This window comes from Purpureocillium takamizusanense, chromosome 6 (assembly GCF_022605165.1).
Source record: "Purpureocillium takamizusanense chromosome 6, complete sequence".
Lineage (NCBI taxonomy): Eukaryota > Fungi > Ascomycota > Sordariomycetes > Hypocreales > Ophiocordycipitaceae > Purpureocillium > Purpureocillium takamizusanense.
In genome coordinates this window covers 150,672-177,128 of record NC_063073.1, presented here as the reverse complement: position 1 = coordinate 177,128, position 26,457 = coordinate 150,672, and the positions used below count along the sequence as shown (strand labels likewise).

General features: G+C 59.1%; 10 protein-coding genes across 10 annotated transcripts; 4 read left to right on the top strand and 6 right to left on the bottom strand.

The window, feature by feature from the left end:
* Positions 1-1,388: 1,388 nt before the first annotated feature.
* JDV02_006526 (uncharacterized protein) lies at positions 1,389-4,216 on the top strand. The gene has a single exon (XM_047987929.1). The coding sequence runs from the start codon at positions 1,560-1,562 to the stop codon at positions 3,240-3,242; it is 1,683 nt and encodes a 560-aa protein (XP_047843919.1). The 5' UTR covers positions 1,389-1,559; the 3' UTR covers positions 3,243-4,216.
* JDV02_010861 (uncharacterized protein) lies at positions 3,434-4,191 on the bottom strand. Its single transcript, XM_047992602.1, has one exon. The coding sequence runs from the start codon at positions 4,007-4,009 to the stop codon at positions 3,605-3,607; it is 405 nt and encodes a 134-aa protein (XP_047843920.1). The 5' UTR covers positions 4,010-4,191; the 3' UTR covers positions 3,434-3,604.
* Positions 4,217-6,236: 2,020 nt separating the features above from the next.
* On the top strand, positions 6,237-8,550 carry JDV02_006525 (uncharacterized protein; the record flags this gene model as incomplete). Its single annotated transcript, XM_047987928.1, has 4 exons — positions 6,237-6,641; positions 6,789-7,499; positions 7,581-7,602; positions 7,747-8,550. 4 exons carry the CDS (start codon positions 6,237-6,239, stop codon positions 8,427-8,429), a joined length of 1,821 nt encoding a protein of 606 aa, XP_047843918.1. The 3' UTR covers positions 8,430-8,550.
* Positions 8,551-8,913: 363 nt separating this feature from the next.
* JDV02_006524 (uncharacterized protein) lies at positions 8,914-9,528 on the bottom strand (the record flags this gene model as incomplete). The annotated part of the gene is made up of 1 exon (XM_047987927.1): positions 8,914-9,528. One exon carries the CDS (start codon positions 9,526-9,528, stop codon positions 8,914-8,916), a length of 615 nt encoding a protein of 204 aa, XP_047843917.1.
* Positions 9,529-10,063: 535 nt separating this feature from the next.
* On the bottom strand, positions 10,064-10,426 carry JDV02_006523 (uncharacterized protein; the record flags this gene model as incomplete). The annotated part of the gene is made up of 1 exon (XM_047987926.1): positions 10,064-10,426. One exon carries the CDS (start codon positions 10,424-10,426, stop codon positions 10,064-10,066), a length of 363 nt encoding a protein of 120 aa, XP_047843916.1.
* Positions 10,427-10,862: 436 nt separating this feature from the next.
* JDV02_006522 (uncharacterized protein) lies at positions 10,863-13,438 on the bottom strand (the record flags this gene model as incomplete). The annotated part of the gene is made up of 2 exons (XM_047987925.1): positions 10,863-12,593; positions 12,656-13,438. The coding sequence occupies 2 exons, from the start codon at positions 13,436-13,438 to the stop codon at positions 10,863-10,865; spliced, it is 2,514 nt and encodes an 837-aa protein (XP_047843915.1).
* Positions 13,439-13,938: 500 nt separating this feature from the next.
* On the top strand, positions 13,939-15,932 carry JDV02_006521 (uncharacterized protein). Its single transcript, XM_047987924.1, has 2 exons — positions 13,939-14,681; positions 14,820-15,932. Exons 1-2 carry the CDS (start codon positions 14,280-14,282, stop codon positions 15,777-15,779), a joined length of 1,362 nt encoding a protein of 453 aa, XP_047843914.1. The 5' UTR covers positions 13,939-14,279; the 3' UTR covers positions 15,780-15,932.
* On the bottom strand, positions 15,508-17,976 carry LAT1 (Dihydrolipoyllysine-residue acetyltransferase). Its single transcript, XM_047987923.1, has 2 exons — positions 17,406-17,976; positions 15,508-17,284 (listed from the first exon to the last, which is right to left on the bottom strand). Exons 1-2 carry the CDS (start codon positions 17,721-17,723, stop codon positions 16,223-16,225), a joined length of 1,380 nt encoding a protein of 459 aa, XP_047843913.1. The 5' UTR covers positions 17,724-17,976; the 3' UTR covers positions 15,508-16,222.
* A 1,357-nt stretch (positions 17,977-19,333) lies between these two features.
* On the top strand, positions 19,334-26,249 carry SEC7 (guanine nucleotide exchange protein for ADP-robosylation factor). Its single transcript, XM_047987922.1, has 2 exons — positions 19,334-20,854; positions 20,916-26,249. Exons 1-2 carry the CDS (start codon positions 19,607-19,609, stop codon positions 25,173-25,175), a joined length of 5,508 nt encoding a protein of 1,835 aa, XP_047843912.1. The 5' UTR covers positions 19,334-19,606; the 3' UTR covers positions 25,176-26,249.
* Positions 25,391-26,454, bottom strand: JDV02_006518 (uncharacterized protein; the record flags this gene model as incomplete). The annotated part of the gene is made up of 3 exons (XM_047987921.1): positions 25,391-25,687; positions 25,800-26,017; positions 26,187-26,454. 3 exons carry the CDS (start codon positions 26,452-26,454, stop codon positions 25,391-25,393), a joined length of 783 nt encoding a protein of 260 aa, XP_047843911.1.
* Positions 26,455-26,457: the final 3 nt, after the last annotated feature.

The following is a 26,457-nucleotide window of genomic DNA, read 5'->3' as shown; positions in this document are numbered from 1 at the left end:
AATGGGGCCGAACAACGTGGCCGTGACGTTTGCCAATGGGCCATCACGGGGGTGCGCGGACGTCGCGGTAACCCAGTCAGGCCAGACGTCCGCGAACCCCCCCCTCCCCCATCCCCATCTGTGCGCACGCAGAGAGACCGCGTTGTGTCAAAGTGACGAGAGGGGGCATGTGCGTTTTGTTCCGTCGGCGCGGAAACGGGGCCGGTTGGGAAGAAAAAAATGAGACTGTTTGAGTCATGGCCAGTGGGCTCTCTAGGGTAGGGTCGCCGTGCGTTGGTCGAAAAAACTTCCTTTGCTCCGGGAGGGTATGCAGTATCTGTGGCTCCTCCCTTGTTCACGTGGGGGGAATCACATGCAATGTCGAATGAGAGTATCTGGAGCCGCAGCCAGCATATACCTCGATTTTGTGTGTTCGAAGTGGAGGGCGGGGACTAACGTTAGTAACTCTATGCGTGCTGGATGGATACAGAACAGTACTACCGAAGAGGGACGGACCCCCCTGACGGTGGCGTCTTGCCTTTGCCCTTGGGCCGCGACGCCGGTGTGTAGCCGTTGCGTTACGTCCCTGATGTGGCAGGCAGGCAGGAAAAGGTGAAAGAGCACCCCGAAAAAAAGAAGGAGACTAAAACCAACGACCATGAAGCATTACTCGTGGCACGAAACTTTTAATGCGTGGGGCTGGCGCTGGCTGCCGAGCCCGCGAACCGTTTCGGCCGCCACCAGGAACGCACAGTGTCAGGACGGAGGGAGCGTGTAAGTGCGTGCGTGCGCGATCGGACTTGAAACACGGGTGAGCCGAGGCAAAATAAACATGTACGGACACCCGCTCGCTGCTCATGACTGCACGAAAGGCACTGTGCTGGTGTGCGCCTCCCGAGTCCCCAAAGCGTTGGTTGAAGCGGTGTAGAACGCCAACACTACTACGCCATGGGTGGGAAAAAGAGGCTTTTTGACAACGAACTTCCGTTCGACTGGGTGGTGGTGGTGGCTGCCGGCGGCATGAACGGCCCACCGCGTACAGTTTAGATGCGTAGAGCCCGCCGATGGTCGAGACTCGTCGAGCGTGCTGCTGGCCTGGGGCCGATGGAGCGGCGGCGAGGGTGGATGGGTGGCATGCTGTGGGCGTATTGTGCTTGCATGCTCTGCTCGTGTTTGGGTGCCGACACCTCTGGATGTGTTGGTGAGCGAAGAGATTCATACTCGTACACCGGGATGAGTTATCCGTAGCCATCTTAAAGTGCGAAGCAACTTAAAACTGGTATGTACGAAGTAGCATTGTAGGTAGACTCGTAGTTAAGAGGGGCATGCTAGAGCCGCCGGAACGGTTCAACCATGCGCCGAAGCCCTCCAAAACCTTGACCTCACTACCCGCTGCACAGGCGCGTAGGCAACAAGGCGACGAAAAGCGAGGTCAAAGAACTTTTTCAGATCCTTTCCAAACAATGAGACAATCCTGACACGAAACACGACTACTATGCCACTGGGAAGGAACGAACGGCAGGGCTTGGGCAGAGAGCACGGTTGGGTGTTCCAAGCGAGGTGATGACCGCGGACACGACATGACGAGTCTGACACCAACATCATCGCCATCGACGCGGGCAACGGGCGCCTTGCAAATTTGTGACGGCACCGGGCAAGCAGCCACGAATGCTGCAGGCAAGCCGACGTCCTCCAACTGTGCCACGACTCGCCATGCCATGTTGCAGACGGCGAAAGACACGCTCGCCGTGCTACAGCCCCTCGCAGACGAGGTTGGGCTACTCCTTGATGGCATGAGAGACAGGGTCAAGTCGGTGCAGACAACAGGGCTCCCTGCATTGCTACGAGACCTGAACAAGACGCAGCTCTCTCTCGAGCAGATGCGTTCTGACCTCGCGACACCTCTAGATGACCCAACCCTCAAGGCCCTCGGCCGGAGGCTCGAAGTCTGCACCATCGACGCGTCCCACGGTCGGACCAAGTGGGACATCATCAAGCGGTGCAAGTCACTCGTGGCCGTCAACCAGTCCTTCCAGGGCTCGGATAGGGATGCACGCAAGAGGGAGATCGCCCGCATGGCTGGCCTGCGTGGTCGCGAGAAGCAACGACTGCACCGCACGCTCAAGGAGCTGGCCAAGATTCAAGTCGACGTAGTCGACAGAGGTGCCGAGTGGCTTGATGTTCGCACGCTGCAGCCGGACAGACTGGCGCGTCAGATGACGGACAGTGGTTGGGGCTGGGGCGAGCATTCGGTCGGCGACGACATCGACCCGTCCGAGTGGGAGGACGTCCCGCTGGCGAGGCAGGTCAGACGACTGGCGGCGGCCGCCCTGATGAACCGACACGAGTATCGGGTCCCGCGAGTGCGCGTCGTGCTGACCAACATTAGTCGTCGGACGAGCAACGACGTCGACGCGTTCTTGGGCCAGCTGTCGAGAATCGACCCTGCGGTCCAGGTCGTCTTCGAGGACCAGGACGGCGACTTCCTGCAGCAACCTTCCCCGCCGCTCACAGAGGCCATCAAGAGTCTCCTGGGCAGTGAGCTGGACGGCCTCACGCAAACGCTGAACCTGGACCATACGGTACTGGTTGACCTCATCTCCGACATTACACACCTTCGCCTCCAGCCCCAGCCGTGGCAGGAGGAGACGACCCGGACGCAGATTGTAGAGGAGAACCAAAGCGAGGGAGGTGTCATGGCGCGGACGCTGTATCCCATACTCGACGGTAGGACCCTGGTGTGCACCAAGGAGGCGGCCGAGCACTTTCACGAGGTCCTCAAAACAGTCGGGACGAGCACCGAACGCGAGCGCGGGCGGCTGCTCGTGCCCTTTGACGACGAGACGCGGCTCATGTCGGACGCGGCTCATGTCGGACGCGGCAATTCGCTCACGGTTCGAGCAACTATCTATACACCGGCTCCCGGCCACGGTGCAGATGCCCGTCCGTGTCCTCGAGCAAGACTGGGACTGGCCCTTGATGGAGCGCGCCGTCTCCGAGGGCCGACTGCCGCCCGTGGCACTCGACGTGGCGCGTTGCGCGAGCTTCAAGAGCTCCAAGCTGTCCACGTACATGCATGGGTGGGCGACGGACGAGGTGACGGTGACATCGAACAAGGAGGTGCGCGGGCAGATTTGCACCTGGGTGGAAGCGAATCGGCGGGACGAGAGCGACTACGGGCCGCGCATTTGGAGAGTCGATGCCACGAGGAATCTGCTCGCCAAGAGCGCGACCCCACGGGGCGCCACGCCGCCCGAACATGAAGCGGAAGCGGAAGCAGACGCGGAAGCTGAAGCCGTCGATCAGGGAAAGAATGACGACATTGGCGCGACACGGCTACGAACAGCATCTGAAAGATTGCATCAATGCCGGCCAGTTCACGGGGCTGCCGAGCTTGACTTCAAAGGATGAGATTGTGGCAACGGCGCACGCAAGACATGATCTTGACCAATACGCCGACGGGAGCTATAGAAGGGAAATATGTACAATAAACAAGCGTTTAGTACGGAAGAACCGACGATGGAAATGCACCAGCCGGCATAACATGACCTTGCTGATTCTTCCCAAACCACCGACAACACCAACCAGGTCCGCGGGAACAGAACAGAATACTGAAGCTCTATACTCAGTGGGTGGGCGGCGCGGTTTCACGGGGCAACTGCCCGGCGTTGCACGCCAATACGGTGGTGGTGTAAGGGGTGGTGGCGGTGACGGTGGTAGTGTAGAGAATCTGGGGCCCAGGGCCGAAGTGAAGGCGGGCAAAGCGGGCCGGGGTGCAGGGCCCGCAATTGACGTGGCGGGTGTGCGTGGCCGTGGCGGTGTAGGTGGTGCTGGTCGGGCCCCAGGTGCCGCGGAGCCTGCCCATGATCTTGCGAGGGCATTTGGTCTCGTTCTCGCTGTAGCCGGGGTGTTTGTGGACGAAGTTTGGGGAGTCGATGAAGGCGCCGTGTTCTAGGCGAAGGCTGGCCGACACGTAGAAGAGAGAGCCCACGAGGGCCGTGGCGAGGAGATGGAACAGGGACGGGGCCATGTTGTCGTTGTCGTTGTCAATGTGTATATCTATATATCGTTGGGTTCGACAATGGCAGTGAAGCGTCGTTGCTCGGGGGGGCTATCTCTTGATGATATGGTTCGTGGGTTGGTGGCGACGACGGCGGCGGCGGCGGCGGCGACTTCGACGACGACAACGACGACACTGACGACACTGACGACACTGACGACACTGACGACACGACGACGACGACGACGACGACGATGAGGGGGGATGGCTCTTAGAGGGAGGATCCCCTGGCCGCATATATAACAGCCGGATGTGAGAGAGAGTCATCGCGTCCACAGACATCAGGCAGCGCCGTCGGGCGGACCAAGCGTCCGGATATGAGGCATTACAAGATGGCGGGCCATGTTTCGAGATGATCCGTCATTTCGAGGTTGGATCGAGCTCGGGTCGTCTGTGTTTAGTAGTGAGTACCTAACTTATTGCCTGCCTACCTATTTAGTTCGGGTAGGGGAGCCAGATCGATAGCCATTATAAAAAAAATAAAAAAATAAATAGAAACAAAAATCCATCCAGGGACAGTGACAGAGACAGAGACAGGGACATGGACAGTCTAGAGCCGTCTCGAAACCCCGACAGCATGACGAAATCATTACGAGCGTGCTTGATGTCGAAGACTCGAAACGAAGCGATGATGGCCCGGCGCGGTACGTGGCCCCCTCTTTCTTAATCACCCCCTTCCCTTCCCTTTCCTGATGAGGTCCCACATGCGATGTCGACGCCGCCGCCGCTGGGCGTCGTTTCGAGCGCGCGTGCTTGTGCCTCGGGGGGATCTTTGCGCGGCGCCACGACGACGACGGCGACGACGACGGCGACGAACGCTGACGATAAACGACGACGACGCTGACGATGGCGACGACAAACGCTGACGATAATAACGCGGGGGGGGGGGGGGGAATTGGCTACTTCCGCGGCGGGCAGCGGGCTGGGCGCGAGCGTGCGTGCGTGCGTGCGTGCGTGTGCGCGAAGAATGGGAAATGCGGGGTCGACGAAGAAAAAATGACGAAGAAGGGTTCAAAGGGAGAAGAGAAGAAACATCTACGTACTCGAACGTGCCTTGTTGCAGACGTCATGAGAGAGCATGGTTGTATGTAGTAGGCTTTTAGTTAGCATGCATGTGTGTCACTGCTTATCATGGGCGCTTGCTGAAGGTGGTGGCGTCGGGGGCACGAACGCCCGCCCTCCATCCATCAAGCACTCTTTTCCCCTCCGGTCCTCCGCTCGCTTCCATGGGTAGCGGATGGGCGAAATACCGCTGCTTCTGATGACAAGCCAGACCCCATCCTGGTGGTGCTCGGTGGTGGTTCCGTAACGCCCTTTTTTGGTCGTTTGTGTGTATCAATCAATGTGCCGCGGACGAGACGAGGGTGTCGGCGACATGGACATGAGCCTGGCGGCTGTTCCCACTGCTGCCTGGGGATGCCATGTATCTCAAAAAGGGGCGGCACGACTGAGGGGAAGGGGGCGTCAATGCAGGCCCAAAGGTAAAAAGGGGGGCGTCAAAGGCAAGTGCAGTATATGGGCCAGCCTGGCGACGGCTTGAGAGAGACAATGTATGTATCATGATTCAGCTGGTGCGTAACTAGTGAGTGTGTGTGTGTGTTCTCTCATATGTGGCTTGCGATGAACTCCAGAGGGCATGAAAGGACCTCTCGTACGTGACACACGAACGTGAAAATATGCGTGCATCTTGCAACGAATTCCACTTCGCTCTTGATGCGGCCAGGACGGGGAGGTGGTCATGTTTGACACGGACATCGAAAAGCATCCGGCCCCAGGACGCGTGACGCCGCAAAAAGCGTAAGAGACGCCGCGACTCTCTCTCACACTTTCTCTCTAGACCAAATCCACCGGGCTGTGTCCTGGCAGTCGGTCGTCGCTCACGAAAGGACCCAAAGTTCGAGGGGCTGGGAAAGGGGGGGTGGAGGGGGCTCGCGCACGCGACGTGCGTATAGTTTGCATGTACATCAACAAGTCCAAGAGGGGAAGCTTCAAGATGCGCCGCAGGAGAATGGTCATGCGGCCGTGGCCTCTCGTGCTTATATAAAGTCGTTCCCGCTTGTCCGACCCGCAGAGATGCTTCACGATGCTTCATGAAGCTGCGTATATCTGCATCGTTCTTTTTTCGGTGCCTCACAACGACATACCGGACGGACCTCCCCGGCAAAGAAAGAAGAAAGAGAAAAGGCCAGAAGACGACATGAACATACCAGACGGACACGACAAGCCGGTGGCGCAGGCGTGCGTCTCGCACGAGGACTCCCAGCCGTCGGCAGCGGCACCGCCCACGATCCTCCTCAACCCCCTCGAGCGCATGTCCGACGCCGCGCTGCTCGCCGACGCCGAGGGCTTCGTGGCCGCCCACGGGCTGGGCGGGGAGCACCGCGAGGCGTTCCGCAAGGGCGCGCTGCTGGCCAAGACGCACAACTGGCCGGCCGGCTTCGAGGCCGTCGACGAGCTCACGCCCGAGGACAAGGCGGCGCTGCGGTACGAGGAGGCCCACAAGTGGTCGTCGGCGCCGCGCATGCTGTACCTGCTGTGCGCCCTGTGTGCCGGGTGCGCCATTGTGCAGGGCATGGACCAGACGGTCATAAACGGCGCGCAGGTACGGGGGATTTAATTTTCTTTTTGTTGGTGTTGTTGGTGTTGATGATGATGATGATGCCGCTTCCCCTAACCCCTTTTTATCCGCGACTGCTTTTTGCCTTGACGCTGACACAACATCATCATCGTCGACGACAACAACGAATAGTCGTTCTACTTTGACGAGTTTGCCATCACAGACAAGCTCCTGCAGGGCCTCGTCAACGGGTCCCCCTACGCGGCGGCGGCCCTCGTCGGCTGCTGGCTCAACGCGCCGCTCAACAACCGCTGGGGCCGGCGCGGCACCATCGCCTTGTCGTGCTTCCTGGCCTTTGTCACGGCGATATGGCAGGCCGTGTCCACGACGTGGACGTCCCTGCTGGCGGCGCGCTTCGTCCTGGGCCTCGCCGTGGGCGCAAAGTCGGCCACGACGCCCGTCTACGCCGCCGAGTGCGCCCCCAAGACGATCCGCGGCGCCCTCACCATGATGTGGCAGATGTGGACCGCCTTTGGCATCATGCTCGGCCTCGTCGTCTCCATCGCCTTCCAGAACCTCGACGTCCTGGGGCGCAACTCCCAGTGGCGCTGGATGGTCGGCGTCACCGCCGTCCCGCCCCTCGTCGTCGGCCTGCTCGTCTACGCCATGCCCGAGAGCCCCCGCTGGTACATGGACAAGGGCAGGTATCCCGACGCCTTTCGCTCCATGTGCAAGCTCCGCAAGCACGACGTCCAGGCCGCCCGCGACATGTACCTGGCGCACAAGCTGATGAGCGCCTCTCAGGGCAATGGCGGCGCGGCCAAGTCGGGCTGGCAGCTGTTCAAGGAGTTTTTCACCGTCCGCCGCAACCGCCGAGCCGCGCAGAGCGCCTGGTTCTGCATGGTGAGATTCTGTCTCCTTTCCGTCTCTCTTATGTGAAAGAAAAAGACAGAAAGACAAGTGCTGACCGGCGTGCTTGTGTAGCTGATGCAACAATTCTGTGGTGGTGAGTTTAGTCCCCATATGCTCCAAGGCAATATATATATATATATATATATATATATATATATATATGCGTGGACCCCCTAAACACGCTCGAGACGAGCAATGCGTGGACGATGCCTTGCTGACCGAAGCGAAAACCACACAGTCAACGTCATTGCCTACTACAGCACCAAAATCTTCGTCGACGCCGGCTACTCGCGCGAAAACGCCATGCTCGTCTCCTTTGGCTGCGGCGCCTGCAACTTCCTGGGCGCCATCCCCGCCATCTTCACCATCGACCGCTACGGCCGGCGGCAGCTCCTGCTCCTGACCTTCCCCGCCATGGCCCTGTTCCTCTTCTGGACGGGGTCGAGCTTCCTCATCGCCGACACGGGCACGCGCCTCGCCTCCGTCGTGGCCAGCCTCTACTGCTTCATGGTCCTCTACTCGCCGGGCCTCGGCCCCGTGCCCTTTACCTACAGCGCCGAGGCGTTCCCCCTGCACATCCGCGCCGTGGGCATGTCCTCGGCCACGGCCATCACCTGGGCCTTTAACTTCCTCATCAGCTTCACCTGGCCCGAGATGATGGACAAGTTCACCGCCGCCGGCGGGTTCTACTGGTACGCCTCGTGGAACCTCTTTGGCTTCGTCTTTGCCTACTTCCTCGTGCCCGAGACCAAGAACCGCACGCTCGAGGAGCTCGACGCCGTGTTTAGCGTGCGCAACCGTGACCACGCCCGCCACTACATGCGTAGGCTGGAGCAGTGCTGGGCGCGGATGCTCGGCCGTGACGTCGAGCCCCTGCCGCCGCTGTACGGGTCCCTTTCCATCGCGGAGAAGCGGACATAGACGGCGAGACGCGCGGCTCACCAGGAGGGGTTTATGTTGAATGGGCTAGCGAGGTCGTCTATGGTATCGAAGTAAGGGGAGATTTGTTGCTTTATTCGTGAAACCTTGGTGTTTGGAGTTGCCGTGGGCTTTGGTGGGTCGCATTTTTGCCATTGTTTCGTGCCAGATCTAATGCTCAACTGCCGAAAGCTTAAGAGAAGGGCGTGGAAAAGCTATATGGATGATCTTGAATCGTAATATAATTTTAATTAGTTGAAATCCTCTAGAAACGGCTGTGACGATGCCGGGATGGGGAGAATCTATTATTCTATTCTCCCTGTGACAGCAACCACTGCAGAAGCAGCCCTTCGCCTCCAACTTGTAGCTCAACTTTTGCCATAGTTCCAAACCCAGCCAGCCCCTTCACTCCTTGCCCAAGCCATTTCAAGTTCCCCCGGAGCAAAAAAACGCCGCCGCCTGTATCCAGATGCACACGGCCCCTCCCTCACTTGGGCGTCATCAGGTAGCAGCAGTGGTACACGTCCGGGTCCGCCGGGCTCAGCTTGGGCGTCGGGACGCGGGCGATGACCTCGACGTCGAAGGGCAGGTGCTCGACGTCGTCGAAGCGCCGCGACGAGTAGCTGAGGGAGATCCAGGCCGCGCCGTCGGCGAGCCGCTGGCGCACGCCGCGGGCCATGCGGGCGAGGGCCTCCCCGCCGGCGCACGACACGGCGTCGACGGTGCTCTTGTCGACGACGAGGTCGAAGCGGGCGCGCGGGTCGACGCCGTCGCTGCCGCTGCCCAGCTGCGTGGCGTCGGCGACGGCGTAGCGCATCCGCACGTCGCCAAAGGCGCGGCGCTCGAGGTCCCGGCCGCGCTCCGCCGCGAGGGGCTCGTAGTCGACGTTGAGCACGTCGAGGAAGCCGCGCCCGCGCAGGTGCGTCGCCAGGTCGCTCGTCCCGGAGCCCAGGTGCAGGATGCGCGCCGACGACGGGTCCAGGCGGTCGAGGTGCGGCTGCAGCATGGCCATGAAGTCGGCCGAGGGGAGGAGCCACTCGAACTGCGTTTCGTGGGTGAAGCGCTCGCGCCAGTAGCTCTGGTTGCCAAAGTCGGCGGGCATCTCTTCGGGAGCATTTGCGTGCGTGCGTGCGTTTGTTCGTTCGTGCTGGCGAGCCTGTGTTGAGTTGTTGGTTGAGAATGATGATGACGCGTGCCGAATCGTCGTCGTCGTCGTCGTCGTCGTCGTCAACAGCAAATACGTAGCAGGAGCAACGGGCGGAGCGCGGCCCGGCTGGTGCTGGCTGCCGCCTCGGGACCGGGACCCCGTCGGCCCGGCAGCGGACCCTCATTAATAGACGGACAACGGGGTGTGCCAAGCCGGCGCCCGGCTGTGGGGTCCGGGCCCGACGCCGGCGGCCTGCCTCTCGCAGGATTCACATCAAACAACAAACACGTGTACAGGAAAGTGAAGCGAAGTGAATCATGTCCTTGTTGTAGAATTAAGCGACTGAGTAGTAGTTTCCTACATTCTTTTGCGGGCGGTCGGGCGGGCTGCCTCCAAGCCCCCCCTGCTTTTGGTCCTACTCCACCGCGTGCGTGATGATACCCTGCCCGTCGCTCCACGCCGCATATGCGGGCATCCATCATGTTCTCTCCTACCAACTCGCCGCACACACCGTCTTATGCTTCGTCGAAGGCGTCGCCTCCGTCACCGACGCCGTGATAATCATGGCCGGGCAGTGCAACTCAGGCCAGCCCCGTACCGCCACCTGATGGCACCCGTGGCAGTCGATCGAGTGCGTCTCCGTCACTGTTGACGTGTAGATGCGCTCCGTCCCGTCGAATGAGCACTGCGGCCAGTACGGCGGCGTCGACAGTCGTGAGTACGTCACCGTCATGGTGGTGATGCATCCGGTCGTCGTCGTCGTCGTCGGCTGTTCAGCCGGCGCGACTCGTGCTTTGCTCTGCGTTGCGAGGTAGGCCAAAGCCATCATGACAGCCATATTCAGTCGAGCCATGGTGTCGGCAAAGAGGAAATGCTAAGGAACGCGATGGATTACGGGTGGGGAGGAGAAGATGCGCAAAGGGAGAAGCGGGGATTGACACTACGTATTCGAGAAGCGGCTTTGAACACGACCAAGGCGCCTTGTGCCTGGCATCACAACGTGGAGCCTCAGCCGTCCTACTCGAGTACCACAACTGCAGCTGGTTGGTGAGCAAGTGCCTTGACAGGTGTGGCTGTGGTACAGCCTGCAGCCGTGTTTCGCCGAGTCGGCATCTCGGAGCCGATACAACAAAGTTCCTGCATCGATGACCACCCAAGTCGCGGGAAGACCCTTTGAATGAAATGCACGCAATGCAACATCTGCGGTGAGTGCTTTCCCGCCGTGTCTACTCGTCACACGGCATCGACCTCATAGCTGGCACATGGCTCGCGCGCGCAGCCCGCCCGTCTTACGGACCTAGAAACTGGTCCGGTTGCACGGCTGGCGAGCCATCAAAGGCACCCTGCGACCACTGCTGCCATGGCAACTCCACTGCGTTGTCCCAGGCCCAGTCCTCCATCCAGTCCAGCTGCATGTCCGTGACATCTCCCACCTTGTCGATTTCGGCCTCTTCCTCCTCGGCCGGAACGCCCTCCCGCTCGGCCACCTCCTTGAGAGCCTCCAGACACCGGAGAGCCGAGTCCGTCGCACGAGATGAAATAACTTCGTTGATGGACGTCTCATCCAGTCCAGCGGTGAGCGCATCGACGTGACCCAGGGCCGCCGCAAGGAAGCAGTGCACCTTGATGTTAGTCTCGCCTGAACGCACACGATCAATGGTCCATGACATAGCCTTTTCCATGCAAGAGCGGAGGTCCGAGTCTCCGAGAGATGGCAGATAGCCCAGGCTGGTTGACTGGCCCTTTTTCTGGTGAATAAGCTCGACGCCGATGTAGAAGAGCGCTTGCACTGGGATGTAGCGAAACATGCCCGACCCACTCGTAATGATGCGACGAAATTCGGCAAAGCCCTCGGCGGGATGCAGGGGGTGCGAGCCGGAAATGCCGTAGATGTGCATGAGCTTGAGCGCGCTGTCGAGACACATCCTGCGGGAGAAGTAGTACCGATGATCGTCAAAGGACTTGGCAATCACCGTCTGGTGCAGGGCGTGGAAGAAGCGGTACAAATACAGCTCGGCCATGGATATGTGAAAGGTGCTAATCTGGGCCGCCGGGTGGCTTTTCGCCTTGCTTCGGAGCGACAGCAGCCTCTGAGAGAGCTCTCGGCAGGCCTTTGTTAGCTCCGAGTTGAGTCGAAGCACCTCCTCGTAGGACTGGCCACGGCCAAAGTCGTTGGCCTTTTTAAGGAGATCGAGACGGAGAGGAAGGGATTTGTAGACTGCAATCTGCACCGAAGTCTGGGTCGGGACCTCGGGTGGCTCTTCAATTGGTCGCTCGCCGTCCGTCTCATCACCGAGAAGCTCGTCGTCAATGTTGGCGGGGGCGAGTGTGTCGTATTCGGACTGCTTTACCAACGGAGAGCCACCTGATTCAAAGGCGCTTTGGAGATTGAGCTCCAGAATGGTGGCCCAGAGACGTCGCCGGATCTCCGCCCGAAACGTCGTCATCTTCCCGAGGCGGCTGGGATCCCTATGCAAGCCCATGTACATGGCTTTCCGGACGAGCGAGCCACACGCGATCCATGTGAGATCAGGTCCGACGCCACAGACGGATTTGGCCAGGACCAAAAGGCATCCTATTTGAATAGCGGCAATGGTCATCCTGCTCTTCTCGGGAGGAAGCATGAGCCACAGCTGGGCCTCTTGAATCCACTGAACAGCCGTGGCCCTCATGCTAAAGAAGTCATCGTACATGACGGCGCCCAAGGCCATGCAGAGCTGCATCTGCATGACAAAGGCGTCGTTCGCGGCATCGGGATTCTGCCAGTAGCGCTCGTAGTCGGCGCGAAACGACGGTACATGAACGATGCGGAGGACGCCTTCAAAGGTGCGCAGATAGTTGTCGACAAGCTGGTCTGCAACAGATCGAGGCGGGATCTGCTTGCCCAACTTGTCGGAGGACAGAGGGCGGTAGCGCAGCTGCTTGATGCGACGGGCGAGGGCCTTGCACTTGACGAGGGCATGATAGACGTCAGTCTTTTCGACCTCTGCACGACCGAGGATGGCGAACTCGGTGGGGAGCTAGCCGACGGCAGGGGTTAGCTGTGCAGCGAACGCATGTGCAGAGGAGTGATGCTGCTTACCAAGTCTATAACGTTGATCCAGTGGCTCGTGCCAAAGTACCTCGTCTTGGAGACGGTACCGCCCAAGGGGGGCTCGGGCCGCTCATTGCGCGCCGTGTCGTGCTTGCTGGTGATGTGGACGACATTGGCAAGTTTCTCTTCGAGTTCATGGACCCTGGCTACGAGCCAGTCGACATTGGACGTGTCAGAGGCCGAGCCGGCCTTTGAGGAGGGCGCGCTCGACGCCGACGTGTTGGACGGCAAGACCATGGCGAGGCCGCCTAGCCTGCTTTTCGTCTCGGGCAGGATGCCACTGGCATCTGCGTGGATCCTTGTCGTGGTGCTTGTTGCGCTGCCCTCGGCGGCCGGCACTATCAGACGCTGCTGGGGCAGGGCCGGCTGCGGCGTCGGGGCAGCGGACGAGGCCGGATCCCGCGGCGGCGGCGGACTAGCGGCCTTGGACGCCAGGGGCCGCTTCGACTTGTTAGACGATCTTGAGGCGGGGATGTGGGTGGGTGCGTAGGTGCAGCTGGCGATGCGGGCCTTGGTGCAGTGGCCGCAGGGCGAGCTGCGGTCGCACTTGATCTTGCGGCTGCGGCATTGCTCACAGGCGAGGGCCGGGCGACGGCGCTTCTTTTCGGGAGTGGGCCGCAGCAGGTGAGGTTGTGATGTTGTCTGCAGTGGTGGTGGTGGTGGTGGTGGTGGTGCGATTTGGTGTGGTGGGTGATGATCTGTCTGGGCTTGAGACTGAGATGAGGGTCGAGGGGCGGAGCCCGCCTGATCTTCAGCTGGTGCACCCGCCATAGGACCTACCTCAGGTACCTAAGATAGGTACTCAGGCACCTCCTTTTAGCAGGGTCTTGTAGGCGTTTGTTGCGGGCAGTGGTGCTGTATCCACGCACAGGGCGGTTGGTAGTAAGGTTAGTCAGTAGGCACCTACACCCAGCGATGATGTCGGGTTCTCAGAGGGCGTGCAAGAGGCCACGGGTAGGCGGACGAGAAGGCCGAGCTTGTCGGGTATTTTCCTCTCCTCTCCTTGTTTTCTCTTTTCGTTTATGAAAGGAAACAAGAGCAGCGACTCGTTATCAATCAGATGCTTCCTCGCGGCCGGGAAAGGGTCTAAACCCTGTCAGCCCCGGCAGACGGGCTGTCGAAAAGGCCGAGAGATGCGTGGCTATCATTGGCCGGTCGTGGCGAAATTGCCGAACCCGGCGCTCGCTGATTGGCCTTGACGGCCAGGCGTGTAAGCCACCAAAGAACTACCACGATCAGGACCACGAACGTACTAACATCAGGCAATCCATCGTCCACATTGTTTAAGCTGTGGCTGACTTCTTCAGCCTGTCATACATACCTGGACCCCCCCCCCGTCTCAGACAATGGGCGTCACCAATGCGCCGCCGGTGGCACTGACATGGTCGGCATATTCGGCCTCAAGAGCCCGGACGGACTTGCGAAGCAGGGGCTTGTTGCTCGCCATGGCCTGGCTCATCGTGTACGGCCATGATATGGTATAAAGGACCTACGTCGTCCGGTTCGATGACGGCGCCCGACATAGATAGCTACAGCAGATCGGATACCCAGGTACGAATACAGTAGGAATAACCAGACACGCTGTGCACGGTGCCATTGCAGGAGCAAAATCATGCCTCTTTCGCCGCAACACCATGCACCACAGGCGCTTCCGGAACACGAAAAGACGGACGCGGACGCCTGCTCCTCCTCCTCCTCACCCCCCTCTTCCGCCGCCGCCGCCGTCGCCGCCAAAGTCATCAGTCCGTCCGCAGATGACAACGGCCCTCCGGATGCGACCAGCTTCCCGGACGGCGGGGCTCGCGCCTGGCTCGTCGCCGCCGGGGCCGCGGGCGCCTTCTTCTGCACCCTGGGCTACACCAACGCCTTCGGCATCTTCCAGGCCTACTACGCTTTTGAGCTGCTGCCGCACGAGGGCGCCGATCGCATCGCCTGGATCGGCTCCGTCCAAGCCTTTCTCATGTTCGCCACGGGTGCCATGGGCGGGCCGCTGTTTGACCGTTACGGAGCTTGGGTGAGTTGCTTGTAGTACTTGTGCTTTTGCTCGTGTTCGTGCTCGCTCCTCGCTTGTGGCACATGGAGCGGGCGGCGGCGGCGGCGGTGTTTTCTCAACGTTCTGTTCCATGCTGACCTTGGGCTGGGTTGGGCTCAGGTCATCCGTCCCGCCGCTGTCCTGTACGTCTTCGCCATCATGATGACGAGCCTCTGCACGCGCTACTGGCAGTTCATGCTCGCCCAGGGTGTCCTCACCGGGCTTGCCAACGGCCTCGTCATGTTCCCCGCGCTCGCCGCCGTGCCCCAGTGGTTTGACAAGCGTCGCGGCGCCGCCATGGGCATCGCCGTGGCGGGCTCCTCCATCGGTGCCATCGTCTTCCCCATCATGCTGTCTAACCTGCTCACCCGCACCGGCCTCGGGTTCGGCTGGTCCGTCCGCGTCGTCGGCTTCGTCATGCTGCCCGCCCTGGCCTTGTCCTCCCTCGCGGTCCGCTCGCGTCTGCCTCCCCGTCGCACCCGCTTCTTCCTCTGGTACGCTTTCCGCGATCCAATGTACGATCTGCTCGTCGCCGCCTTCTTCTTCGCCATGATCGGCATGTTCGTCCCCCTCTTCCTCATCCCCACGTACGCAATCACGCGCGGCATGGGCGAGACCCTGGCTAGCTACCTCGTGGCCATCATCAATGGCGCGTCCGTCTTTGGGCGCGTTATACCGGGCGTCGTGGGGGACAAATTCGGCCGCATAAACATTCTGACGGCGGCTGCCGCCACCACGGCCGTTTTAATCTTTTGCTGGCCCCATGCCCAATCTAATGCGGCCATCATCGTCTTCTCTGCCCTCTTTGGCTTCTTCTCCGGCGCAATCATATCAGGCGGCTCCGTCGCCGTAACTTTGTGCGTCGACCGCCCCGAGAATATCGGCACTTACATGGGCGTCGGCATGGCCCTCGCCTCCTTTTCCGCTCTCGTGGGGCCTCCGGTTAGCGGAAGCCTGGTTGAGAGATACCATGGCTTTCATGAGCTCTCCTATTTCAGCGGCGCAATGACCTTCTTTGGCGCGCTGCTAGCTGTTCTTGCTAAGCTGAAGTCGCCTGTTGGCCTGCTTGGAAAGACATAAAAAGAGAACACCCGATCACGGGCGTGATGCGTCACATGCTCGGAGAAAGCAAGGACCGGCTCTCCCCACCTCTCAGGCGGTGGCCAGCACGTCCAAGTAGTGCACCGTGAAGCGGGTGCGTCACCTACAGATTTAGAACATATCAAAAGTCTCTGCATTGAAGGCGAGGAGGAATAGCAAACCAATGTACAAGCTGCAAACCGGTCCCCGTCCCAAATGCGTCAATCAAGGGTCATTGTACACGGGCGCCTTGCCTCTGGGTTCTCGCAGAAGGCGAGAGATCAACCCTGTCTTCGTGCTGCGTCTTCCGCTGCTCCCGGACCCGCTTGTGAGCGGCCCAGGTCACCCACGCCGACCTAGTCTATAAGGTATTCAACCTCCCACCTCGTTTTCCTGTCGTCGTAACGCTCCCAAACACTTGACTTTACTCTGTACGGGCCCGCTTAGAGGAGCAGCTCCAGGGGGTTCTCGATGACCTTCTTGACCTCGCGGATCCACTCGGCACCAACGGCGCCATCAACGACCTTGTGGTCGAAGCTGGCCGTGACGGTGATTTGGTCCTCCCACTCAACACCAGTGGTGCCGTCCTCGTTCTCGACCGGGACAGCAACCTTCTTGGTGGTGCCGACGGCCAGGATAGCGGCCTGAGGAGGGTTGATGACAGCGGTGAAGTGGTCGACGGCGGCGTTCATGCCCATGTTAGAGATGGAGATGGTGCCACCCTGGTACTCCTCAGGCTTGAGCTTGCCGTCGCGAGCCTTCTTGGCGAGCTCCTTGACCTTTCCGGAGATGGACTCGAGGCCACGGGCATCGACGCCGGCAACGATGGGGGTGATGAGACCGGTCGGGGTAGACACGGCGACGGAGACGTCGACGCTGTTGAACTGACGAATGCTGCCCTCGCGCCAGCTGGAGTTGACGGCGGGCACCTTCTTGGACGCGATGGCAATGGCCTTGATCAGGAAGTCGTTGACCGAAAGTTTGTACTTGCCCTCAGACGAGCTGTTGAGAGCCTGACGCAGCTTCAGCAGCTTGGTCACGGACAGGGAGCTGGTGACGAAAAAGTGGGGGTTGTTCTGGACAGACTCCTGCAGGCGGTTGGCGATGACCTTGCGCATGCTGCTGATCGGGATGTCCTCGAAGGTGGCGCCAGGAGCAGCAACGGCCGGGCTGCTGACGGCCTTCTTGACGTCCTCCTCGGTGATCTTGCCGCCCTTGCCGGTTCCCTTGAGGCCGTCAAGGCTCACACCGTTCTCGCGTGCAAGTCGCTTGGCGGCGGGAGAAGCATTGGGCTCGCGGTCGAGGGCGGTCTGCAGCTTGCCCTTGGAGGAAGAGTACTGCTCAGGCTCGGGCGCAGGAGACGGGGTCGGGGCGGGGGCTGATTGCGACTCGGTCTTCTCTTCCTGCTTGGGCTGGGCAGTCTTGGCGTCGCCGCCAGCGTCCTCGAGTGTGAATTTCTCGAAGGCAGAAATGTCGGTTCCCTCCTCGACAAGGATGGCAATGGGCTAGAAAGAACACGTAGAGTCAGCTAGTGAGCCAATGCAGCATATGCGCAACTTGTACGAGGTCTGATGTGGTGCGTCTCGCGGGACCCAACAAGTATGGGGCAGAAAGAGGACAACTTACGCTGCCGACAGGAACATCCTTCTCGCCAGACTCCTTGAGAATCTTGGCAATGATGCCCTCCTCCTGGAACTCAAAGTCCATCTGAGCCTTGTCGGTCTCGATCTCCACCAGCACGTCGCCTGGGGCGATGGAGTCTCCAGCCTTCTTCTGCCAGGCACCGATGTTGCCAGCCTGCATGGTGGGAGACAGGGCGGGCATCTTGACGACCTGGTGGTCTGGGAAGGAGGCGTAGTACCTCACGACGTGCGAGGTGAAGCCCGTTCGGAGGGCATTGTGAGTTGGGGCGAGGACTCGCCTCCGAAGAGCGGCGCTGAGCATGTCGGAGGGGAGAAAATGGCTCTGCTTTGATGGAGGGGATGGACGGTCGACCCGGGTCCGTCGACAGGGGAGGCTGTGATGCTGAAAACCTCGCGGACGACGAAAGGTGGTGCGCAAAGGCAGCAATTGGCAAGCGGGTGTGAAGAAAGATGAGGTGCGCGCGCGCAGGAAATGTTGACAACGACGACGGAGGTGGACGGACGGGGTGGAGGATCGCGAGGCGACGGAGATTTCCTTTGGGGTTGTGGTTGGCCGCTCAGTTTTTTGCGTTGAGCTCCGTCGCGGACTGGAAGCTATGGGGCCTAGACCGCTTTCGGAGCTGGCCCAGGATATGGCTGCCGGGACCCTCCTGGACCATGCGGGAGCACGCCTATGGCATTTCGCGCGACTCCCCGAAGCCTACGATATGGGCCCTGCGATTGCGCTTTGCCATAACGTAACACGCTTGGCTCTTACAATGCCCTCCGATACGTCCATCGATCTCGCGACGTTGCCCGACATCGCGTACGCAGTGCAACACCGAGGCGACGGCGCCGTCGAGGTCCCAGTCCGTCTACAATGAGCGCCTTCCTGTTCAACCTCGAATGGAAGTTGTTGAGACGGAGCAGCCCAAGACATAGGGAGTTAGGGTCCTGGGAAAGGGCTCGTCCAGGCACCCGGGACTCCCTGCCAAGCGGTACTTGCTCCACAGCAATGATGCGTGCCGCCACCGATGTATGTACGTACTAATAAGACTCGCTGACGAGACTCAATGCGTGGCCTGACCGGCGGGCATTGCACGGATTCACGGACGGCGAGCGTGTGTGGGCGGGCCTGAGGCATGAGGACACTCCTTCCTCTCCTTTCTCCTCTGGGCCCCCCATCCACCGGAAGTCCACTTGAAGGAGCGGCGGTCCGAAAAAAAGTGTGAAGAATGTAATGCCGCCCCGGCCAGGCACTGGGGCCGATTTGTGGATGGGCCGCGACGCCGCCGTCACGCACGTCCGCTGGTGCCTCCGCCGGCCGGAGCCCAGGAGTTGGCGCTGCAGATGGGCCTGGATCCGTCCGTTCTTACCCTAGTACTTACCTAGTAACGTTAGTTACTGTAATGGTGACAGGTAGTAGTAGTACTAGGTTAGCGAGGCACACTACTGTGCACGCTGGTCAGTGGTGACTCTGTGAGTGTCCGTAGGCAGGCACACCGATGCCTGGGCAGGCTGCATTCAACCGCCGTGTGGTGGAGGCTGAATTCGAAGCATCACCAAAGTGCCGCGGGTGGGCGTGCTGTCAATGACCCGCTGGCTGCTTGGGTGCCCGCCATGCCCGCCAGCTGTAGGGACACTAGGGCCTCCGAGGTTCGACAGGCACCCAAGTACGTATTTGGGAGGTAGGAACGACTGGCACAGCTAGAAGCAAGAATCAGACAGGTATATAATACTTTTTATCTATAGTGATATTCAAGAGATTCAAAGTATGAGATACTTGATTGGTGTCACCGAGCACCAGTGTCGAACCACGGGGCGGGCGGGCTCTCGGCTGGCAAGCACAGCACCCTGGTCCCGCTGGGCCAATGGAGCCCGCCATTCCACATCAGTCAGCTGTCGCGTCAAGTTACCAAAGTGTCCCTTCGGCGCTTGTTCGTCAAGACATTGACGATAATACCCAAGCCATCGCGTCGTCGGCCTTGACGCAGCAGCCCAGCAGCACACTTCGCGACGTCCCAGGAACACTCCACGGGTCGCCTCAAGCTCGCATTTGCACCCGTGCGACGACTGCTCCGCGGGCAAACAGGGCAGCCATCTTGGCCGCGGTTGCTTGCGCCTCCCCCCTAATAAAACCTCTCGCTCGCATCCGCCTCACCCGATACCCTCGCGAATGGCAGCTGGTTGACCCTCTGCTCCCCGATGAGCTCCCTCAAGTTTGTGGTATCCTCCCTGGATGCCATTGCCACTTCCAAAGATGCCCAGCGCAACAAGCAGCTCGCCGACTCGGCTAAGAAGGCCCTCGATGCCATCAAGGAGCAGGACCAGCTCCCCGACCCCGACATCGTTTTTGCTCCCCTGCAGCTGGCGACCAAGTCGAACAACCCGCAACTGACAAATGCCGCGCTCGACTGCATTGGAAAGCTCATCTCCTACTCCTACTTCTCCATCCCCACTCGAGAAAACGACGCCAAGGACGGTGCCGAGCCCGCCCCGCCGTTAATCGAGCGCGCCATCGACACGATATGCGACTGCTTCCAGGGCGAGACTACAGCCGTTGAGATTCAGCTCCAGATTGTAAAATCCCTCTTGGCCGCTGTTCTCAATGACAAGATTGTCGTCCATGGCGCTGGCCTGCTCAAGGCCGTCCGCCAGGTCTACAACGTCTTTCTCCTGTCGCGGAGCACCGCCAACCAACAGGTCGCACAAGGCACCCTCACCCAGATGGTCGGGACAGTCTTCGAACGTGTCAAGACAAGGCTGCACATGAAGGAGGCGAGGTTGAACCTCGGCAGCCTCAAGCATAGCTCAAGCAACATCACGTTCGACCCGGCCGAGGCTGCCAACGGAGCCGTTGACGACGATGGGTCGATAGCGCCATCTGGCGAATCTGGCGACGCGAACGGGAACGGCGCGAAACTGACATTGAAGGACCTCGAGCATCGGAAGAGCTTCGACGACTCCAATCTGGGCGACGGGCCTACCATGGTCACTCGATTGACACCGGCTAAGAAGGACGAAACAGACACGTCAGTTTCCGGCCAGTCGGTTACTGACTACCCAACCCACGACGACGGCGATGCGCTGGACGCAGAAGACGAAGTGTACATCCGAGATGCATATCTCGTGTTTCGATCATTTTGCAATCTCTCGACAAAGGTCCTCGCCCCGGACCAGCTCTACGACCTGCGCGGGCAGCCCATGCGCTCCAAGCTCATATCTCTTCACCTCATTCACACCGTCCTCAACAACAACATAACTGTTTTCACGTCGCCACTGTGCACAATCAAGAGTTCAAAGAGCAACGAACCCACATCTTTCCTCCAGGCTGTCAAATTCTACCTCTGCCTCAGCATTACCCGTAATGGCGCCAGCGCTGTGGACCGCATTTTCGATGTCTGCTGCGAGATCTTTTGGCTCATGCTCAAGTACATGCGGCCGTCCTTCAAGGCAAGACACAACCCCCTTTTGGCAGTCCCCACTCACCCTCCAGGGCTAACAAACCGTGTAGAAGGAGATAGAAGTCATCCTCAATGAGATCTATTTGGCCCTGTTGTCTCGGCGGAACGCGCCGCTATCACAGAAACTCTACTTTGTCACCATCCTCAACCGTTTATGTGCCGATCCACGAGCTCTCGTGGAAATCTACCTCAACTATGACTGCGATCAAACAGTGGACAACATCTTTCAGACAATTGTCGAAGACCTCTCCAAGTTCTCTACCACTCCTGTCGCAATCACATCTATTAATGAGCAAGTATACGAGGAGTTGCGTGCAAAGTCTGCCCCAGCAAGCGAGTGGCAGCTAAAGGGCATCCTACCCCCACCATTGACCGTTGTGCACATTGTGCCGCAGCAAGAGGCCGAACCTGATTTCCCCAAAGAGTATGCGATAAAGCGACTGTCCCTCGAGGCCTTGGTGGAGTCCCTGAGATCTCTGGTAAATTGGTCAGCGTCGCTGCGAGCAGACGGCACCGAGACGGTGAAGGCAGACGGCGACACGAAGGCGTCGTTGGATGAACTGCGGCCATCGATCGACCCAACGGCAAGCGAGAGCGCCTCCCGACTGGAGACACCTTTACCGCCATCGACGCCTGTAGTGGACGATGATCCTGATCAGCTGGAAAAGGAAAAGGCGCGGAAAACGGCATTAATGAACGCCATCAGACAGTTCAACTTCAAACCCAAGAGGGGCATCAAGCTGCTGTTGCGCGATGGCTTCATCGCGAGTGAAGAGCCGGCAGAGATTGCCAGCTTTCTACTAAAGGAGGACAAACTCGACAAGGCCCAAATTGGAGAGTTTTTGGGCGAGGGCGATCCGCAGAACATTGACATCATGCATGCCTTTGTTGACTCCATGGACTTTACCAAGAAACGCTTTGTCGATGCTTTACGCCAGTTCCTGCAATCATTCCGTCTTCCTGGAGAGGCACAAAAAATCGACCGCTTCATGCTGAAATTTGCTGAGCGATACGTGCTGGGCAATCCCAACGCCTTCGCGAATGCCGACACGGCATACGTGCTGGCATACTCGGTGATCATGCTGAACACAGATCAGCACAGCAGCAAGATAGCCAAGAGGATGAGCAAGGAAGAATTCATCAAGAACAACCGGGGTATCAACGACAACGCCGATCTGCCGGACGAGTACCTAATCGGAATATATGAGGAGATTGCCAACAATGAGATTGTCCTCACCAGCGAGCGCGAGGCGGCCGCCGCCTCGGGAACGCCAGCTTCGCAACCCACTGGTCTTGCTGCAGGGCTTGGCCAAGCGCTCTCCAACGTTGGGCGTGATTTGCAGCGCGAAGCATATGTGCAGCAGTCTGAGGAGATCTCGTTACGGTCTGAGCAGCTCTTCAAGAATCTCTTCAAGAGCCAACGCCGCAACACCTCCAAGGCTGGGCTTAAATTTATCCCTGCAACATCCTCCAAACATGTGGGCTCCATGTTCGACGTAACCTGGATGTCCTACTTTTCGGCTCTCTCGAGTCAGATGCAAAAGGCACACAACCTCGAGGTCAACAAGTTATGTCTTGAGGGCATGAAACTTGCGACGAGGATCGCATGTGTCTTTGAGCTGTCCACGCCTAGAGAAGCGTTCATCTCGGCTTTGAGAAATACGACTCATCTGAACAACCCTCAAGACATGCTGGCCAAGAATATTGAAGCTCTCAAAGTTTTGTTGGAACTCGGCCAGACCGAGGGCAATCTTTTAGCCGAGTCTTGGAAGGACATACTCATGTGTATCAGTCAGCTTGACCGGCTGCAATTAATCACTGGCGGCGTGGACGAAAGCGCGGTGCCAGATGTTTCGCAGGCCCGATTCACACGGACCGACACATCTGACTCGAGGTCATCGACCCAATCCCGGCAGAGACCCCGCCAGCGGTCAGGCACTGGTTCCCGCGGGTTTTCCAACGAGATCGCATTGGAGAGCCGCTCGGATGAATTCATTCGCAGCGTTGACCGAATTTTCACAAATACGGCCAACCTCTCCGGAGAAGCCATGGTTCACTTCGCCAAAGCCCTCACCGAGGTTAGCTGGGACGAGATCAAGGTCTCAGGCTCCAACGACTCTCCGCGCACCTACAGTCTCCAGAAGATTGTGGAGATCAGCTACTACAACATGGACCGTGTGCGCTTCGAGTGGAGCAACATTTGGGACGTCCTCGGCGAACACTTCAACCAAGTTGGATGCCACAACAACATGAACATTGTGTTTTTCGCATTGGACTCACTACGACAGTTGTCCATGCGCTTCATGGAAATTGAGGAACTGGCTGGCTTCAAATTCCAAAAGGACTTTTTGAAACCGTTTGAACATGTACTGGCAAATTCACACAACATCACGGTCAAGGACATGGTCCTGCGCTGTCTTATCCAGATGATTCAAGCTCGCGGGGATAACATTCGCTCGGGTTGGAGGACAATGTTTGGAGTCTTCACCGTTGCCGCTCGAGAACCACACGAGAGCATCGTCAACCTCGCCTACGAGAACGTCAACCAAGTATATCGGACCAAGTTTGGGGTCGTCATCACTCAGGGGGCCTTCACAGACCTCATTGTTTGCTTGACGGAATTCTCCAAGAATCTGAAGTTCCAGAAGAAGAGCCTGGCGGCGTTGGAGCTGCTGAAATCCATTGTTCCTACAATGCTTAAGACTCCCGAATGCCCGTTGTCGCAAATTCCGAAGAAGGGCGAGTCGACCACCAAAGCTGCAGATGGTGTTGCCAAACCGGTGCCAACGAGAACATCGGTCGAGGAGGGCTACTGGTTCCCTGTGCTCTTCGCTTTTCATGACGTCCTCATGACTGGAGAGGATCTAGAGGTGCGTTCGAACGCACTGGAGTACTTTTTCGCCGCCCTTGTCAAGTATGGCGGGGACTTCACACCCGAGTTCTGGGACATACTCTGGCGGCAGCAGCTCTACCCGATCTTCATGGTGCTCCGGTCCCGGCCCGAGTTGACAAACGTCCTCAATCATGAGGAACTCTCCGTTTGGCTGTCCACTACTATGATCCAGGCGTTGCGCAACATGATCACGCTCTTCACGCACTATTTTGACGCACTCGAGCATATGCTCGACCGGTTCCTCGAGCTGTTGGCGTTGTGTATCTGCCAGGAGAACGACACAATCTCACGAATCGGAAGCAACTGTCTACAACAGCTGATCCTCAAGAATGTGACCAAGTTCACAGCCGAGCACTGGGCCAGGATTGTTGGGGCCTTCTGTGAGCTCTTTGAGCGAACCACAGCCTACCAACTTTTCACCGCGGCCAATCCGAACTCCACGGCGTCACTCTCACTCCAGTCCAATGGGTTCGACTTTTCCAGCAGCCTGAGCCCCCCCACCGATGCCCCTGCTGTCGACGAAAAGTCTCTGAAGATCAATGGCGCAGATGAGAACAGCATTTTGTCTGACGCCGAGTCCATGCACGGGCAGCCATCGCCGCATCTCAAGGGAGAAGAGCTACAGACGCCCACCGCCAGCCAGCCACTGGAGGAGTTCAAGCCCTCGTCCAACCTGCAACAGCAGCCTGTGGTGGTGACCGCCGCGCGCCGACGATTTTTCAATCGCATCATCTCAAGGTGTGTGCTGCAGTTGCTGATGATTGAGACGGTCAATGAGCTCTTCAGCAACGACGCTGTGTATACTCACATCCCGTCCACCGAGCTGCTTCGGCTCATGGCGTTGTTGAAGCGCTCTTTCCAGTTTGCCCGGCGCTTTAATGAGGACAAGGAGCTCCGCATGCGACTCTGGCGCGAAGGCTTCATGAAGCAGCCACCCAATCTGCTCAAACAGGAGAGCGGATCAGCTGCTACATACGTGTCCATTCTTTTCAGGATGTTTGCGGACAACGCGCCGGAGAGACTGGAGAGCAGGCCCGACATCGAGGCCGCATTGGTGCCATTGTGCAAGGACATCATCACTGGATACTCACTACTGGCGGAAGAAAGTCAGCATAGGAATATTATGGCATGGCGACCCGTTGTGGTGGATGTCCTGGAAGGCTACGCCACGTTTCCCGAGGATGCATTCAAAGCTCATATCCCCGACTTCTATCCTATGTCAGTGGAATTGCTGAACAAGGACCTGAGCCAAGACCTCAGGGGTGCGCTCCTGGCAGTTTTGCGGCGGGTCGGTGAAGTCGCCCTGGGTATCGAGGGCCTGACCAAGGCAGGGGACAGAAGACGGGAGAGTGGGGTGACCGAGGACCATGAGGAGCCCAGTAGCGAGCACGAGGCCGCCGCGCGCAAAATGCTCTAAGTTAGCAGCACGTGTTGATGTGTGAGGGGCGCCGCACCCCGGCGTTGCAGGGGAAGGTAGATCTCATTGGGTTTTTCGCAAAAGTATGTGCCAGGAAGCGGCCATGCTATGCTCCATGAAGTGTAAAAAAAGACATATTTCGCATTCTGCTTCACGATTTCCCCCTTTTACCCACAAGGAGGGTTCCCGCCTCGGCCTGGCCGCGCAATCAAGTCTTACCAAGGAGGCATGCGAAACTCGCCACCTTCATATTCCCAGAAGGTGCCTCCCGGAATTGCGCCTGCCCTGGATTCCAACAACTTGAGCACGACCTCGGCCCCATCAAGAGGATCCTTGAGGCCCTTAAAGCCGTTGAGGGCCGTCTTGCAGTGGCCGGGGCTGACGGCCCAGAACGTGATTCTCGCCTTCTCGACGGCGTTCTCATCGTTGTCCTCGGCGGCCTGTAGGTGAAGCGTGAGCATGTTGAGCCCGGCCTTGACGATGCAGTAATCGACGAGCGCGACGGGGGGCAGCTGATGCCTCGTCAGCCGTGATTTCCTCTCCTCTTTCTTGATGTCAAAGCCATGGTGCGTCGAGAGGAGAAAGGGGGGAGGAGGATGGACGACGAGTGAGACGTCAACGAACCTGCTTGGAGGCGGTGCGGCCCATGCTCCCCCTTGTGCTGGACACCATGACGACGCGTGGGCTCGCGCTCCTTCGCAGGAGAGGGGTGAATGCGCGCGTCACAACCGCGTTGGACGTGATGCCATTGTTGAAGCACGCGTTGGAGGCGGCCCTCGCGGCGGAGAGGCCGCACCCGGCCGTCGCCGCGACGTGCAGTTTTATGGCGTTGTTGACGAGAACTGGCGGCGTGTCCCTCAAGGGATCAGCAAGCAAACAAACAAGTGGGATAACACATATTCCATCGGTCGACTTTGGGAGGTGATGGATTTTCGTGCGCGCCGCAGCAGCGTCAGGGCACACACACACAAGACAGAAGAAGAATACACATGTACCGCGTATACCACGTACCATCGAGTCGGCCATATCTGTGTTCAATGGTCGCCACGGCCGCCGCAATGGACGAGTCGCTCTCAATATCGATTTCTACCACGTCCAACTTGACGCCGCCGCCGCCGCCGTCACCGCCAGCCGTCTGTAGATCTCGCATGGCGTCCTGTCCGGACTGCAGGCTGCGGCAGCCCAGGATGACGGTGTCGTTTGGGAGTCGCGCCGTGATGCCTCGGACTATGGCGAGGCCGATGCCGCGGTTTGCACCAGTAACGAGAATGACGGCCATGGT